Source organism: Bolinopsis microptera, chromosome 8, assembly GCF_026151205.1.
Source record: "Bolinopsis microptera isolate Bmic1 chromosome 8, MBARI_Bmic_1.0, whole genome shotgun sequence".
Lineage (NCBI taxonomy): Eukaryota > Metazoa > Ctenophora > Tentaculata > Lobata > Bolinopsidae > Bolinopsis > Bolinopsis microptera.
Genome location: NC_087079.1, coordinates 6,968,967 through 6,987,492, shown reverse-complemented (window position 1 = coordinate 6,987,492; position 18,526 = coordinate 6,968,967). Strand labels below are relative to the sequence as shown.

Here is an 18,526-nt window from a genome sequence, read left to right as displayed (position 1 = left end):
AGTGGTGGTTATTCTTGATATTTTGTGGGCATTTACCTGAATTGTCATGTTAGGTATTTTGATATTAATTTATTTACCGGAATTGTCCAAGGAAATCTTGATAATTTATGGCAGCTTGCGAGCTACTTGAGCTGATTTGAACTGAGTGGACCAGTCCTGCACAGCTTCTTGAAAATTAAATGGCTCTATTTTTTAGTTTATATAAAACTATGACACTGAGTATTGACCACCGGTAAACTCGAATAAAAATAATCTAACAAAGGCTTCTATCCTAGCGATTGTTATAAATTAATAGTGAACACTAGTGTTGGCATCGAGATAAAGAATCGTGGTAACATTAGCTTATTATCGGACTATTATGCAATGCATGATATTGAGAATCATACTCAGTCACCGTACGAAGTAGATTTATTAAAAAATCTCAGTAGAATTCAGCTCTAGAATACACCACCATTCCATTGTGCCATGACATCAATAATTGTGGTTCATTAGGGGCTAGGGCTCATAAAGTACCTAATAAAATGGTCATTATTTGCACATGTCAACGTAAAATATAGGGTGTCAAGTACTTAGTATACGGGGTGAGCAGTAAAATGTTAGGTGCCTGTCAACATGACGTGTTCTCCCTGCTTTTATTGACAAAACCTGGGAGGGGTGCCCCAAAGGGGGGGGGGGGGGGGGGGGGGGGGGGGTCCACCAAAGCTGGGATGGGTGCCCCAAAGGGGGGGGGGGGGGGGGCCACCAAATAATGACTAGGGAGTTGAGAATGTAACGGGTCCCCCGACTTAACGTTACGCAGTCTTGCTGGCGTCAACAGGTCTGTCAGGTGGTTGTAGCGTATCTCATTGAGATGGTACTGTGTCCCTCACTTTATGAGATATATCCAAAAATATCTTAAAGTAAGGCAGATGAAATGTTATGCTCTATTTTATAGTATTGACTTTGAGGTTTCGTTGTTAAATATTTACTACTGAGCCTATAAAGCCTTAACGCTTAGAATTCCACACTACTTCAGTATTATGGTAGTAATTTGCATTAGCGATAAGTTATTAACATTACTGTAACTTTCTAACTTATACATGTATCATGGAACTATCCAATTAACTGAATAATGAATTTCCTTAAGGAAATTCTCCTTTTCTCTACTCAAAGACAGGATTACACCATGTAAAGCACCACAAAGGCAAACCACAAAGCTAATAGTCTGCGTTTGAGACATGAACTTGTGTCCCGTTTTTGTAGCCCTACCAGCGCTCAAAGAGTCTGTCTACTTGTGTTCTCCGTACCTAGGTCTATCTAGCTTAGAACTGATTCCAACTGTACTCTATCTGTAGATCTATCTGTACTCCCGCTGCATTGTGGTCACGTGGTAGGTTTCATCCAATATTAGAGCTGTCACGTGGTAGGTTTCAGCCGATAGGGGACAGCTGAAAGTCAGTAGGGACGGAGTCTTCCGCGGCTTCGGCACTTCTTTCAGACTGTTCCGTGTCCGTTTATACGCGATCATAGCCGATCATTATACGTAATGTATACGTAATGTATACGTAATGTATACGTAATGTATACGTAATGTATACGTAATGTATACGTAATGTATACGTAATGTATACGTAATGGCTGGAGATGGTTAGTGTGCAGGTTTTATTGCTGCACGATTCCAGCAATAATAAGATGTAAGATGTAACACTAGCAGATGACGTGGTTGGCACGTTCTTTGAAGTAATTTGGAGCAGCTACCAGGCTCTATGTGGCTTCAAATACTTGGTCACTTGGTGTAATCAGGTCGGAATACTTGGTGTAATCAGGTCGGAATTAAAACCATAGTAAAACCCTCGGAGCTTTCAACAGAGTTTGTACTCTAACTTGCAAGTTACCAGATCTCTGCCAGGGTTTAAAGGTAAAGTATGATGTTTGCACTCAACACATTCGCTTTTGCCAACAACATTACAACACTGTCTTCTTCAATCGTAATATTGATCGGACCTACTACCTAGTAACCTAGCGACCTACAGAAATATGTATGTCAATACTATAACTATTCCAAATAACCTAATTATGTATAAACTTGGCGTTTATTCAACGGTAATTTCGGCATCTTCCTCAGAAAAGTAGAACAGATTAGCTAGAAACAGCTGATATTATTTTAACACTGTGTTTGCGACTTGGTCTTCTGATACACATGCCATGTGAACAATATGGGCGTGGCATGTGATCTTCCCCGGTGGAATTGGAACTTGAAAGTTTGTGTGGTTATTATTTAGCCTTTGAATGAACGTCAGATAAGCTTTGTTCAAAAATTATTTGGATATGTTTTGGTTTTATGAACCTACCTACGGTACACATGCTATCCTCAATGGAACTGTTAGTGGTAATTATACACCTATTATAGACAGCATGAGAGTAGGCCCTGCCATCTCGAAGTGATAATAATAATCAAAATGTTTCGCAGATTGGCAATTGATCGGTGTAGTTGGTGTTGTACACACTGCACTGATAATGATATCACGTTGAACGTGTAATGTAAATATAGTGTGGATATATGCGAATATATATTCTAAATAACTGTTAGTGGTACTTGTGTTAGAAGTAGGGTGATACTATTAAGGGGGAGGGGGGGGGGGGGGCCAAGTGGATATTTGTAGATATTTGGATAATGTCATCCACTTTTTTCGTAAATTATCCATTACAATAATCTACAAATATCTACATTTATCTACAAAAAATGTATATCTCAAATATGTGCCCAGAAATTCTACTGAATTTTTGGAGATAAATGTATAAATTTGTAGAATTTGTAGAATTTTCGTGAATTATCCATTGACAATAATCTACAAATATCTACATTTATCTACAAAAAATGTAATCTCAAATATGTGCCCAGAAATTCTACTGAATTTTTGGAGATAAATGTATAAATTTGTAGAATGTCATCCACTTTTTTCGTGGATTATCCATTCTACATTAATCTACAAATATCTACAAATATTCACTTGCCCCCCCCCCCCCTATTAATGGTTATTATTAGTTTAAACAAATAAATGTTGTAGTTCCCTTTCAAGAGTATGTTGTAGTTGCCTTTCAATCTGATAGGGATACGTTGGAGTAAGAGCCACATTAATTAAACCAAGCTGGTGACTTCCTCTATAAAAAGTAAAACATTCATAATTTGCTATTTTAGAAATCTTCATATTTTAAGCTACTAAAAGGAAGTTTTGATTGTAACTAAACCGCATTAGCTTTGATCCCAACATATATCAAATATCTTATCATTGGTCAGAAGAAAGCTGTTACACCCCCAGCAGCTGCAGTACCTCTAGCTGCAGTACCTCTAGCTGCAGTACCTCTAGCTGCAGTACCTCTAGCTGCAGTACCTCTAGCTGCAGTACCTCTAGCTGCAGTACCTCTAGCTGCAGTACCTCTAGCTGCAGTACCTCTAGCTGCAGTACCTCTAGCTGCAGTACCTCTAGCTGCAGTACCTCTAGCTGCAGTACCTCTAGCTGCAGTACCTCTAGCTGCAGTACCTCTAGCTGCAGTACCTCTAGCTGCAGTACCTCTAGCTGCAGTACCTCTAGCTGCAGTACCTCTAGCTGCAGTACCTCTAGCTGCAGTACCTCTAGCTGCAGTACCTCTAGCTGCAGTACCTCTAGCTGCAGTACCTCTAGCTGCAGTACCTCTAGCTGCAGTACCTCTAGCTGCAGTACCTCTAGCTGCAGTACCTCTAGCTGCAGTACCTCTAGCTGCAGTACCTCTAGCTGCAGTACCTCTAGCTGCAGTACCTCTAGCTGCAGTACCTCTAGCTGCAGTACCTCTAGCTGCAGTACCTCTAGCTGCAGTACCTCTAGCTGCAGTACCTCTAGCTGCAGTACCTCTAGCTGCAGGCTCTGTTAGTAATGGAGATTGTATGTAATATCGTAGTAGTGCCCGTCTTTTCGAAACCGTGATATTATAGTACTTTTCCTCGGAAATTGTATTTTCAGTTCTAGTGCTGATCGTATATAAACAGCAAAACCTGCCATTTCACACGTCTTTACTTTGAATTTGTCCCCTGAAAAGGCATGATTGCTCGGATTGGAAGCATCAAATTTAATAAAAATAAGTTTCAACCGGCGCAACTTGTCAAAAATATATTTAGCTGACAACTTGGATTCATCATCCCCCACAGCAATCCCGGAAATAGATTTCAACAAATCTCACTTCGGTCCTGCCCCACCCTCTGCCCCCTCCGCCCCCTCCACCCTGGGATGAGCTGTAGTAAAATGTAGAACAAGTCCGCGAATCTTCTCTTTTTTCTAACATCACGTGATCAGCTGTGCAGCTTTCTTTATATTATGTGTGCGACCTCGGGTTGATTATGCCTTGTAAAGCAAAGATCCGGGATACCAGCCCTGTGATTGGCTGGTTGGTGTCACGTGGTGTCACAATGCTCTGCATTGATTGGGGGATGCGAACTGGGACACCTTACCTGCTCTAGAAACTTACAAACACTGCAGTTTTAATACGCTTATACCCCCGTCGTACTGTGTAGCTATTTTACTCAGTCACAGTTTTAATGTGCTTTTCTATTCAAGTCTATTTTCAGCAAACACAAATTTCCTTATCTCAGTTTTTGGAGGAGACTGATAATTTTTCTAACCACAATTTTAAATTTGTACGGTCTTTCTGTTGGACTTATGTTATCTGCAGGGTAGACAGGGCGGACAGCATCATTCGAAATATGTAATCTTATGATCATGCAATCTCTCTAGGGTGCACACTAATTATTTTGACATGATGTGATGACATGACGTTTCAGTACGGGACTGTGGTTATTTTGAGATCCAATCTTTCTCGCCCCGCCCTCATACCTTGATGATATCATCATTATTATAATTTCATTCCCCAAGTTTCAAACAGCACGAATTAAGAAGGGATGAGGGGACAATAGTCCAGATGCATGTCGCTCCAACATAATTCCAATTTAGAAAATCTGAACATCTGTTTCAACCACGCACTGAATCTAATTTAGAATAGAATTGCCAATTTTTGTCGTTTATCCGTGAGATGTTGGAGTTTAGCCACTGAGGGAGTGGCTAAAGTGGGGAACGATAGAACCAGAAAATAATTGCTTAACCTGATCCGAACTAAACTCAATTTTTGGTTATCCAAAATGCATGTTTTGTATCCTATAAAATATGTAAAATCCAGAATTTTGCAAGAAAATTTAGATAGTGAAAATGGCAATTTCATCAACGGTAAAAATGGCATATATTATATATTATGCTATTTTTGCCGTTGATACCATGCAATTGCCATATTTAGTACATGTACAATATATTTGTTTCACTCTTGCCATTTATTGCCGTCAAAGTATTCGGTAAAAAACGTCATAATTTTCGTGACGGCACAACGACAGCTGGTCCGTCATAATTTAAACAATTAAATCTATTAAAAAACACAACAAAAAACAAAATAGTAGACACGTCACCATCTCCGTTATATATACAGTGTTCCTTACTTACATTATAACTAATAGACAATTCCTGAACCAAGAAACTTGATGGGGGATATGTCAACCGGTAATATTAAAGTATTAATAACTCTCCCCCATTTCTTCTAGTTCAATTACTGTGGTTGCTTTAAATAAGTGACAGGAAATTTTGACATTTTGATGAAGTTCTGAGTTGACAATTTTGATCTCAATTTATTTCCTCGAGGTTGTTGGCACTTGCGTGTGTCCTCTCGTCGTTTGTGCATACTGTTTCATCAGAGAACTATGTATATTGTATAGTTGTATATTATATATAATTTTTTAATTAAATAAGCACTTCCAGGGTTCTAGTTCCATAAAACTTTGAGGTAATCCTTGACAACCAATTCGTTATTCTTAGCCTAGATCGACCTATCAAACGTATTAAACATCAAGCCCCGATAATATTCTAACATCTTTCCTACGAATGAACACATTCTAAAAAACCGTTCTCACGTCCTGTACACAGTGTTTAAACAATAATGTTAAACTTGATAACAACAGTATAGAATATAGATGTATAGCAGTATAGATGAGGGTTAATTACAGGGGTATTAAACGTATTGTCTCACGGTCCATATTTTACAACTACAACTTCTTCTTGGCACAGGCAGAAACTGTCTGTAGCAAGGCTTGAGTCATGTTGTAACAACAAAAATAGTTACCTGTCACCTGAGAATCGATATAATAGGATTACGAAAACTGTGTCAGTTTTTTTTCGCTCTTTCGTAATGGTGCCAAACGTTGGTAGCCCAAGTTCAGGAATAAAGCGACTGTTTTGTCTATATCATCATGAACCAACACCAAGACGTCTGGCGTAATACGCTTTAAATTTGATAATCGCATAACATCGTCATAATCGTTAGATAATTTACTTATGTTAAGCCAGGATCATTAGTGTAATGATAAATGACTTATAATTTTTATTTTGTTTTATCAATTATTAACACGAGTCATGTCTCCAAGGAATTCGATAATCAAAATTCATGGCATAAAATGGCACAAATGGAGAATTACTCAAGGGTTTTTCAATTTTCTCCATAGAAAAAGTCTCCATTTTATGCCGTTTTATGCCATTTTATACCATTGCCCCCCCCCCCCCCCCCCCCCCCCCCCCCCATTATTAACACTCATGTCTCCAAGGTCTACATGGAAGAAGAAGTACCCTTTCATCGCTCGATCGGAGAATAATCTACTCGACCTTTCCTCTCACAAACTCCGAAATGCTTTCCGGTAAATAATCATTAATGTTATATATTTTAATGTAATATTTAATGAACGTTAATGTAATACTGTAGCACTATCTCTCTCTTACTTTCACAGGGATTCTGCATTTATTGAGTGCCAGAATTCACACCTTTGTAGAATGAATATATAATATTTCATCAACGGTCTTCATCTTTACCTCGGCATATTCACTTCCCTCATGTGGATATATTATTAGGACCGGCCTTAATTCACACAGTAGACCCTCTCTCTACCCCCTCTCACGGGTTTCCTTGATCTAGTCCTGTGAAGTCCTCAGTCCTCACCCAGTTGGTTTAGTTCACGGGTCCAGGATAAGAAGTCCACGTTGCTTTAATCTACTGTCTAGTGAAGTCCACACTCAGTTTAGGAGATGGGGGTCTGCTTGTCTGAGCAAGGGCTTCTGTGATGATATTCTGGGCTTGAGTAATGGAATGTTCTGGGCTAGAGTGGGGGATTGTTCTGGGCTAGGGTGGGGGATTGTTCTGGGCTAGGGTGGGGAATTGTTTATTATTTGTTCATTATTACTGTACGTCGTCTAACTGCCCTTCTTCTTCTGCTTGTGTTTCAGGGTGGGAAGATCTTGACCCGTATCCACCAGAATTGTCCAATTCCCGCCAATGAACTGCACAGCGTCGGGAATTTTGATTAAAATTAATTGATTTGTGCTTAAATTGTGTTACTATGCCAGTTAAACTGCCGTTTGCAATTTTTGAATTACCATGCCAGTTGAAATGATAATTCATAAATTATATCAACAAGTTCTACAGTAAGTCGGCACGAAATCGTATTATTTTGTAATTATTCGTATGTTTTTATACAATATGTGCTTAAAAATATAACGTTTAACTCGAAATTCTAACAAAATCTTTCAACGTTCACTACAAAATGAATGGAACGGACGTTCAATACGTCAGAATTAAACGTTCACTACAGTGTACAACTCTCAAGTATCTAAGTATCTAAGTATCTGAGTGTATCTAAGTATCTAAGTATCTAGAAGTATCTAAATATCTAAGTATCTAAGTATCTAAGTATCTAAGTATCTAGAAGTATCTAAGTATCTAGAAGTATCTAAGTATCTTTGTTTCAGGAGAACGATCAGGCTGAACAGTATCACGGGTAAAACATCAGGACGGGGAACAGGAAGTTTCAGTGTTCACAACATGAACGGTAACGAGAAGAAGGCACCTAACAGGCAGTTCCACAGTCTAGATGGGCTGGATACCATTGGGGACCTGATGAGTGAGAGTAAGACTGTCACCGCTGTCGTTTCCAAAGGTAAGACTGTTACCGCTGTCGTTTCCAAAGGTGGGTTTCACAGTTTTTAGATGTTTCACAATTGAGTTTGATACTCGCAAATATTAGAAAAATACGTATAATGATACCTGTTTGGATGGAGTTAATGCTAAAGTTTCCTCTGATGTCCATGATATCTCACCCTACACCCCCACTTAACTCCTTGTCTCCCCAGGTGTTCCAGATCACAACACCCCTTGCACCAGGGACAAAAGGATTTCGCGATTATTTTGGCCAAAAATCGCGGTACCGCGAAATTTAACAGGCTATACATTAAACTATACATAAAATTTGTCGCGGAGAATGGAAAATTTCGTGATTTCGTACATGCCGCGAAATCCTTTTGTCCCTGCCTTGCACCCCTCTCTCCTACTGCACCACCAACTCTCTCCACTTAACTCCTTGTCTCCCCAGGTGTTCCAGATCACAACACCCCTTGCACCCCTCTCTCCTACTGCACCACCAACTCTCTCCACTTAACTCCTTGTCTCCCCAGGTGTTCCAGATCACAACACCCCTTGCACCCCTCTCTCCTACTGCACCACCAACTCTCTCCACTTAACTCCTTGTCTCCCCAGGTGTTCCAGATCACAACACCCCTTGCACCCCTCTCTCCTACTGCACCACCAACTCTCTCCACTTAACTCCTTGTCTCCCCAGGTGTTCCAGATCACAACACCCCTTGCACCCCTCTCTCCTACTGCACCACCAACTCTCTCCACTTAACTCCTTGTCTCCCCAGGTGTTCCAGATCACAACACCCCTTGCACCCCTCTCTCCTACTGCACCACCAACTCTCTCCACTTAACTCCTTGTCTCCCCAGGTGTTCCAGATCACAACACCCCTTGCACCCCTCTCTCCTACTGCACCACCAACTCTCTCCACTTAACTCCTTGTCTCCCCAGGTGTTCCAGATCACAACACCCCTTGCACCCCTCTCTCCTACTGCACCACCAACTCTCTCCACTTAACTCCTTGTCTCCCCAGGTGTTCCAGATCACAACACCCCTTGCACCCCTCTCTCCTACTGCACCACCAACTCTCCACTTAACTCCTTGTCTCCCCAGGTGTTCCAGATCACAACACCCCTTGCACCCCTCTCTCCTACTGCACCACCAACTCTCTCCACTTAACTCCTTGTCTCCCCAGGTGTTCCAGATCACAACACCCCTTGCACCCCTCTCTCCTACTGCACCACCAACTCTCTCCACTTAACTCCTTGTCTCCCCAGGTGTTCCAGATCACAACACCCCTTGCACCCCTCTCTCCTACTGCACCACCAACTCTCTCCACTACCCTGAGAGTCTGACATCCTCCTCCGACTCTCTCTTCATCGGACACAAACAGGACTTCAGATCTATCTGCTGGTCCCAGCAGCGCAGGTAATATTAAAACACTTTCTCGGGAGTTTCTGATGTTGTTTAACCGTTAGTTAGTCTCTTAAGTGTACTACTATCTGCTTATTTCCACCACCTACGGTACTATTGGCTGTGTGAATATTGTCTCTCGGCATGTGAAGGTGTTTAATGTCAAACATATCGCAAAGATAAGGATATGTTTTCCTCAAAACAGTTTCCTCCAGAAATAACAAAACAGCTTGTCAGACATTGTTATTTCTGCTGCAGGATGCGTCGTGATGATTATGATCTAACTATCAACGCTATTAATTTGCAATGTTTGTGTTGTTAAAACCAACAATGTTTTGTTTGTTACAATCCTGTAGTTCTGCACAAACAAACAGATACTGTAAATTTAAGCAACTCCTCTCACTTAAGCTTAGTAACATCAGATACAATCTCGCTCTGATAATGTCGTAGAATAAACAGAGTATTTTAGGAAGGGGGATTGGTTCGCAAATAAATGTAACGAGTTAACTGCAATCCCAGACATGAGATGAGTTATAAAGCCTCTCCAAATTTTGGAGATGGTCTGGCTGAGAGTCCTGATCGATTACACAACGCGTCACAAACCAACCTGTGGAAAACTGTAATTTTAACTGAGTTGCATCATTTCCCAACATTTAACCACTTCCTTTTCGTCATGATGTTGCAATGGTTACCATGGTGTTGCAATGCAATGGTTACCATGGTGTTGCAATGGTTACCACATTTCTTGAGTTACTCGAGTTCTTCCCAGGACCAACTTTATGACGAAACTTACAATATTTCCCCTGTTTTAATGGCTCCTCGTTCAAGGTTCCAAAGTTCATGAAGCTACAAAAATGTCCATATATGGTCACAAACTCCTTGAGTTTTAAAGCAATATTTTTTAATGTCATCAATATCAAATAGCCACAATCGATTTCATAATGAATTGCAATATTTGATGACCTACCTAATTAACGATTTTCTGCCTAGTTTTGTGGGAAAATTCCTAATTTGGTGTGATACTATAGCTTCATTAAATGGGCTTAAGTGGACCTCCATTTTCGAGATCAGGTTCTCAACATTGGATTTTAATATTGGATTTTAATACCCGATAACCTAGATTGGATATGGAGGACTAGCTTGAATTAAGTTACAATCTCATCTATTCAACTTCTTTTCCACCATTTCAAGATATTTATTGAAAAGATTTAAATTGTAATCCAATTTGTATTTATGTAGATATCTAGAATCTAGATGACTCAGGTACACGAGAACACAATTCCCACCATAAATAGAACACAAATATAACCTATGTGCCTTTAACATTTCATTAAAATCTTGATTATGGTACCAGAGTTATTCAGTTCTCATACTAGTTCTCGTACTAGCAAGATCGTTTTATGTCAAAAAAGATTTTTCCATTTTAGACTCCTTTCATAACGACACAATTGATGACGTCAGCAAACTGTCTACCTCCGTCAGCAACCGTTTCCACAGCAACCGTTTCCAATACTCTACCTAAAATATAGTAACCGTTTCCAATACTCTACCTAAAATATAGTAACCGTTTCCAATACTCTACCTAAAATAATGTTTTAATGAAAGGTTACGTCATTACTGAACCTATAATTGCAATCTTCGACGCTGCTGCGATTAAAAATTGTAATAAATATTGCTGCATAATTTTGACCTTGGAGATATTAGTCAATAAATTCTTGATTAAGCTACTGAAGGCCGAATATATCTACTTGCTATAAGGTTGCATGCCTTAATAACCTAATACTTTTCTATTAGTAATCCAAGTCACAAGAAAACAGAATTGTTCGAAGTGAAATATAAAGCAACTTTTTTAAGATGCTAAAATTATATCTCATTTACCAACAGTTAACAAATACTTCATATTATAACACTTCCCCCTTAAGGGTTCCTTCCATTTCAGACCTCAAGATCTAAAATAATTGCTGAAAATTGAGATGATAGCATGTAACTAAGCTTATACAATATCTTGTAAATAAAAGTTGAAACTTATGTTGAAATTGTTAAAATTGAGATGATATCTTGTAACTATCCTACAAAAGGATAACTTGTTGGAAGTAACGGTGTAGTTTGGAAGCCATGGCAATGTACCAATCACACCTCCAGATCTCTACATTACATTGTATTATTATCAGTGTGCATTATAACACAGTCAACAGTACCTGTACACTGTATTGGTACATTGTACCACACAACTATAATAATATAAGTGGGTATATGAGGTTTTGTTAGGACAGTTTCCGGGGGTCGGAGCAGGATGTGTATTGTTCTCCGGCTGCACGTGCTGGGGTGGTATGTTGTGCGAGCGCACGTGCAACATACCTCCCCATCTTGCACGTGCAACATGTAGCAAGATCTTAGACGTAGTGCAGTCCCAAATGCTTCATGTAATAATTTAAAAAGGTTTTTCAAATCCTTCAAATGGGAATTACTCTGCACCCAGCTTGTCACGCAAAACATTTTATCAAGCAATTATTAATTCCGATAAGGAAGCGACATTGCCAATGGAATTACCAGTGATCAGCATAGAATCCGTTGAAGTAGAATGAAGAATTGAAGTCTTCTTAAAAGTCAATCTACTCTCAGAAATGTTTGACTAGTTGTATCCCGTATGTACGTTCATAAACTACATTTCTAAGAGCGATGTACTGCATATTTCATCCGAGATCTCTATACATTTTTAGGGAAACTTCTTCCAAAGAATCCCCAAACTAAAAATAGAGTAGTTGGCTTCTCTGGAGTCGGCTGAATCCGCATTTAGTTGTAATTTTAGGAATCTCAATACGATCCGTAATATCTGTAATCTGTTAAGCAATACTTAATAGCATTTCAAGCGTTAAAATTCAAACGCAATCCATAAAATCAGCTGCTTCGCAAGTTCGCAATGATTTTCAACAATTATCATCATGAATGACCTTATGATAATATCATCTGGATAATATGCAAATTTTATAAAGCAGTGGTTTTAAGTGCACTGAGCATATCGCACATAATAACCATTAAGCACGTTACGCGAGAAGGCGTGTCAATGTAGGATATCTATTTTCTATAAATAATTTATCCTCAATTTTTAAACCCATGATCTGAAAAATATTTTTAATGCATGATCAGAGAAGTCTTAAGAATACATTCAGCTTGAAATCTGAACTTGCAATCAACAGTTATGTCGTTGAGACGAGCTATGGCCAAGAGACTCAAGATTGATGATTAATCACGATACTATGGTATAATCGGCATGATTAGAGCTGCTAATTAGTTAATTAATTGGTCTTATAATTAGAGCGCTGGGAGGGAGATTGTTCTAGAATGCTCTATTTTCATTGTCAATTAACGTATCGTATTGAAGTTCTGACCATGAATGAGTCTAAGTAATCATTAGTTGTGGGACACAATAATACCACAGCTGTGCAGACAGAGAACCTTTTTAAATACTTGCTGGGAGAGGAGCAGCCTAAAATTGGTTCAGCTCCAGCCGTCCGCATTGTCTGAAAAACAGTCCTCTGTCGTCACCAATCCCACTTCTAGACCCCGTACTCGCCCTCCCAATTCTCCAGAATAAAGGTGTACACTATTATACACCACTGATACTGAATACAACACTGATACTATTACTGTTACTGTGGAGAAAGCTTTAAAAGGTTCTTCGGAACTGGACTCCGAAATTATTTGATCGAAAAGAGATCATTCACGGTGTTTTAAAGGACAAGTATAGAGTGTTTGAGAGAGGGCTTCTTAAACGTGTACTAATCAAAAATTCAAACAGTTTTGTAACTGGTATGGGTATGTAAACTGTAAAGTGGATACTAACACTCATAATAATACTAGTATAACACTCATAATATTATGTAAAGACTAAACAGTTGTCCTGCCAATCAATCCTACGAACTGAATACGATAATATATTGCGAGATATTTGATAATTCTATTATGATGTTCCAACAATTGCACAACAATTTATGTGGTGGTACGTGGTTATTCGAGTGAACAGACATATTATATAATATATAATATATGTATACTAGTTCGTGATATCAAATATCGTATCCAATATTTTGAATACATACCCAATTACTAGTCTGTTTAATCCTGGACCCCAAGAAATTAGAATTTCCCAGATAATGAGCACTCTCAAATCGAACATGGGTTCGGTAAATTCAATAATACTTTTTAGATAGCTATAAACCTGTTCATAACTAAATCCGGCGGCTTTTCAACAGTTCAATAAAAAACATAAAAACATCTTTATAAAAACAACAGGTTTTGTTTGACTGCCATCTTTTATAGATAAGAAGATATTAATATTGTGAAGTAAATAAGAGTTTCGAGTATTTAAATAGAGTCAGTTTAATAAATTATTGCATGTAATCAGTCACGTTGAGTGTAGTGAGTCAAGTCACGTGATGCCCAAATAAGGAGATGTAGAGTCACGTGATGCCCAAATAAGGAGATGTCACGTTGAGTGAGTCGAGACAAGGGTATTTGGAATATTCAATATGTGCAGTGTGGTGTCCACGAAGCTGTCGGTTCTCCATTAATGGCAGAATTGACTAACAGATTACAAGTTAATCTCGACAGAAGCGAAGATTGAGCTGGAGCATTGAACTTTTGCACGAACAACATGAACTTTAACAGATGATACAGACCATCAAAAAGTCAATCTTGCAGGCGAGCATTAGATCTAGATGTTTAAATATTGACTAACCGTTTATCTGGCAGGAAGAGCGGGGCATCCTACGTGACCGGCACTACAGACGAACTGCATCTGTCTGGTACAGCGGAGGAGCTGCGGTTTGAGGAGACGGAGCAGGTTCACATGATGAGGAACCGTACCGGGAGGAGACTCAGCGACATTGGGCTCTTCAAGGAGGTCACAGTCAAGGTATGGTTGCGAGAATGTTTCCAGTTTTATGGGTGTTAAATTAGTGTTAATCAGTGTTAAATTAACACTGTTGATAGGTGGTACGTGGTCCGAATTTGTAACTGTTTGTAGTGGTAAGTGTTAAGGTAAATGTTGATCGTTTACTATTCATGAAGTTGAGCTCTGAAAGTTCTTCAGAGCTTGTCTATTAATAGTATTTGTGGTTCTGTAGAAAAAACCGTCCAGATCAAACTTCAGTTGATAGTTCTACTGTGATTGTCCAGTAATGTCCTGATATTGAAACTCAGTTGGAACTGGGCGTCTACTTCCACAACAACAAGTTGGCGCACAATAGATCTTCAATTCTCTAGAAATCGACATTTACCACAAAGGAAATATGATCAAAGCTTCACGCACGTTTAAAGCTTTTAATGACCTATTGCGACATCAGTCGTCAGAAAGGTTTTTAAAAACATCAAGTTTTATTGTTTTTCCCCAAACCACCTCTGTCAAAAATCGATTTATCAATTTGGCAGTTGCTGATAACACTTATTATCCTCTGATATCCTATTGTGAACCAATCTAAACACACTCTGAAAGCCGATATAATTGAATCAACTTGCCACATTTGAAGGAATACGTGTCTCAGAGATAACTTTAAAAGATATTGCGAGTGTATCTGGGAAGATCTGGCGACGCGGACGGCTACATCGTCCATTCAAAGACACAACATCTCGCTCCTAGATATTGTTATATCATTATTAAAGTCACTATTGTGACGGTACATTAGAACTATATCATTAACTGTCAACCTGAGTATTTTATAATATGATGTCTGGGATAGTGCTTTGTTGAAGCTAACTTTTAAATTTAAACCTCTCTCGACGTTAAACCCCACGCTATGTTGTTTTAAATACAGGTGAGGTTCTGGGAATGAGTTAGCCGGTATCTGATATGGACATATGGTTGAGAATAGTGTTATGTTTTGGTTAGATTTAGTTTTAAACCAGGGTAAATAAGAGGTGAAGAGAGGAGGATATTATAAAGTTATGCACTATTTGTTGACAGCTATAAAACTTTATTATCCCTGCATAGTTGGCAGTATCTGACACGGAATTTTATAGCTTACAAAGCTTAGTAGGTTTAACAGAACTATTTAAAATACCGCTGTATTTTCAGTAAGTCCAATGAGAAACTATTCTGCTGAGGATTCTAATGAGTTTACCTTATCATGTTTCCTCTTGATCACGAGCTTGATAAGCGATACAAAGATTGAAATATTTCCTTGATGGTCACTATCTCCTCCTATCACCGACCTAACCTAGTAACCAGGAGCATGTAACCTAGTAACCAGGAGTATGTAACCTAGTAACCTAAGGAGTATGGGTTTCTCTTAAAAGAAGCTCTCTCTCCTCCCGTATTGGGCGTTTCATTTCCTTCAGCTGAACTAAAATAAGACACACACTTCCCACTGTATCGTATTACAACAAGCACTCTCTTAAAAACGCCATCAACTGATAAGAAAACTTGTTGCACGGCCTGATAAGAAAACTACGTCAACAGCACTTTAAGTGTAGGGTAAAGAAGTGAGCGTGAGGTCGTGAGAGTGGGGAATGTGACACCATGTCACATGTGACACCATGTGACCACATGTGGGAAAGTAACGTGAGAGTTACTGACAATATCAGGGACTAATTTAGAATGAGGGTGGGTTGGGAAACCTGTTCTAATGTGAAACACATGGGGATGACAGTGCCAGAGTATCGGGAATTAAAAACATGGTATCCTGAAGTGGAGTGTAAGTTGTACAACCTATCTTGCAGCACAAGGTTCAATCTAATGTATTTATTGTGTTGTTTTAGACTGAAGCTCCAAGTTTCTAGAGACTGTACCAAATTCTTATTCTGCCGTCTGTCAAGGTCAGATGTCACTGAACCATGTCCCATTATTATCTGATTACTGGCAGTACTGAATTGTCTGTCATCCTTTATCTCGTCTGTAATAATGTACAATAATATGTGAAAATGGTTGATATGGGTCATCCTTTAAATTTCGAGCTAAAAATATCAAAAATTTGAGATAGCCACACCGCAGTTTTAACGATTTAACTCATGAAAAATTTTGTATCGTACACTCGGCTGATATGATCCACATTCCTTTAAGATTCTGATTAAATTTGATGAAATATAGAAATATAATGAAATTAGAATCCGTACAAATAAAATGTATAATCCATTCAGTATCAACATAAGAATGCACAGTTCACATACAGAATATACAAATACAATATGTACACACTACATAATATATACGAGACAATATGTACGACATAATATGTACGACACAATATGTACGACGTACATTGTACATCACCACCTGGTCTCCATACAATGTACACACATACTCCTAATAACATAACATATCCGGTGAGATATGCACATTTGATGCATGTCGAGGAATTCAGTGAATGTAAACAGATTTTCTCTCCCTGCTGGCTGCGCCACAATAATATTACAATGTATACAGTAGCTTCTCACTCCCGGTGTCTCATCAACTGATGCATGCTAAAGTTGGAGAGTTACCTGGGTGGTGGGAGAGTGGTCTCTCTTGTGCAGGGGTATGTCTGTTATAAATGGACCTGTAGTGGGACCTGTAAAGGGACCTGTAGTGGGACCTGTAGTGGGGACCTGTAGCTGCTTACATGAGAGTGGAGGGTGAATGTCTCAGCCTGCTTGAGAAAAAACGTGGTTCTTTAAGTGGGTACGTGATGGGTACTGTAGGGTATCTGCCGCGGCCTACATTAGAAAAGTTATTGTCCACCACACTCGCGTACAGAGTTTTTACTTTGAAAACTACATGTATGTTACTTTGACGTTTGACAGTAGCGCAGATTTCTAAAGAATTGCACATAAGCGACCAGGCCACTACTTTTACCGTAGAAAGAAGCTCGGTACTGAATACTAGGGAGATATTCATCAGTCTGCCGAGCTCCTGACTTGGAACCCACCGTTCTGCTATAATGCGCCCACATGTGCAGAAGCAGCTAGCAGAGACCTACATTTCATGCTATAATGTTCTGCTATAATGCGCCCACATGTGCAGAAGCAGCTAGCAGAGACCTACATTTCATAAATCTAATGAAACCCTGGTATCAGCAGGGATCCTGGTAACCCTGGTAACCCTGGTAACCCTGGTATCAGCAGGGATTGCCTATAACTACTTGATCTGTCAAAGCTAGCTTTGCCAACTAAGGCTGCAGCATTCTACTGCAGGGTCTGAAACTACCCAACTAAGGTTTCTCTTTGACAGCCAAGTTAGACATTGAGTTAGAATGAAGGCTCGAGTTAAATGCTGACAAGGGTTGTAGTGCTTTGTGCTGAGCAGCCAGCATGCAGGGGAAAGAAAGGAATTTGTTATTAATTATGCTTAATTATATGAGTGATTATGCGTGGTATGTGATTATGCGTGTATGTGATTACATGTGGTAGCGGGTTAATCTTCCTTCTCAGCCTATTAATACCTCGTTAATGTTCATGGCTCCATTGTCCAAACAATTCACTTGGACCACTGCCAAGTAGAGCACTAATACGGTCGAGTAATCTAGAGCTCATCACTGCAGCTCTGTTTAAATAACAAAAGCTGCCAGAAGCTCAGGATTTCATTATCAAACTGCAGCACACACACGCTGATCTGACGTCATCATCGCCACCACTATATGAAATTAAGCTTGTCACTGACACTACCAATTTAGGTGTTGTCACTGGTGAAGCGGCCGACTGGCTGGCGGTACACAGTGCTCAGTGGTTAGAACGGTTAAAACACAGTGGTTATTGGTTAGAACGGTGCAGGACTATTGATATAATTTGAAGGTTTATAACCGCTTGGTTTCTGATATTATGTCGTCAGAGTCTGTGCCCTAGAAAACCTTGCCGACTAATGAAGGTTAAAATATTGGATACTACAGTATGGTAGCTTCACAGTTTTACGGCGTCAACACAACAAATTTAAACTTCCGTTTCTGACAATTGTGTGAATTTGACAAATTAACACTTCCAATCTCAGATTCAACCTACTAAAACTCTAACTTTTATTGTAAGCTGAGATTATTTTTGTGTCAAAGCCAACTGACCAAACACAGGGGGAACATTCTGAAGAATCCGAAGAATTTAGCAGGAATTGACACCCGTGTGGCTGACGTGAACTTTGCGGTTTCC

The 18,526-nt window shown here is 39.3% G+C and overlaps 1 protein-coding gene across 1 annotated transcript in view; it reads left to right on the top strand.

Annotated features, from left to right (window-relative positions):
• The window catches only part of LOC134819132 (ras guanine nucleotide exchange factor Y-like), a 55,801-nt gene that overhangs the window by 11,963 nt on the left and 25,312 nt on the right, over positions 1-18,526 (top strand). The window contains exons 3-6 of the mRNA XM_063828906.1: positions 6,650-6,739; positions 7,845-8,032; positions 9,283-9,433; positions 14,171-14,333. Coding sequence (XP_063684976.1) covers positions 6,650-6,739; positions 7,845-8,032; positions 9,283-9,433; positions 14,171-14,333 — 592 coding nt within the window. The remainder of the gene's footprint in view (positions 1-6,649; positions 6,740-7,844; positions 8,033-9,282; positions 9,434-14,170; positions 14,334-18,526) is intronic.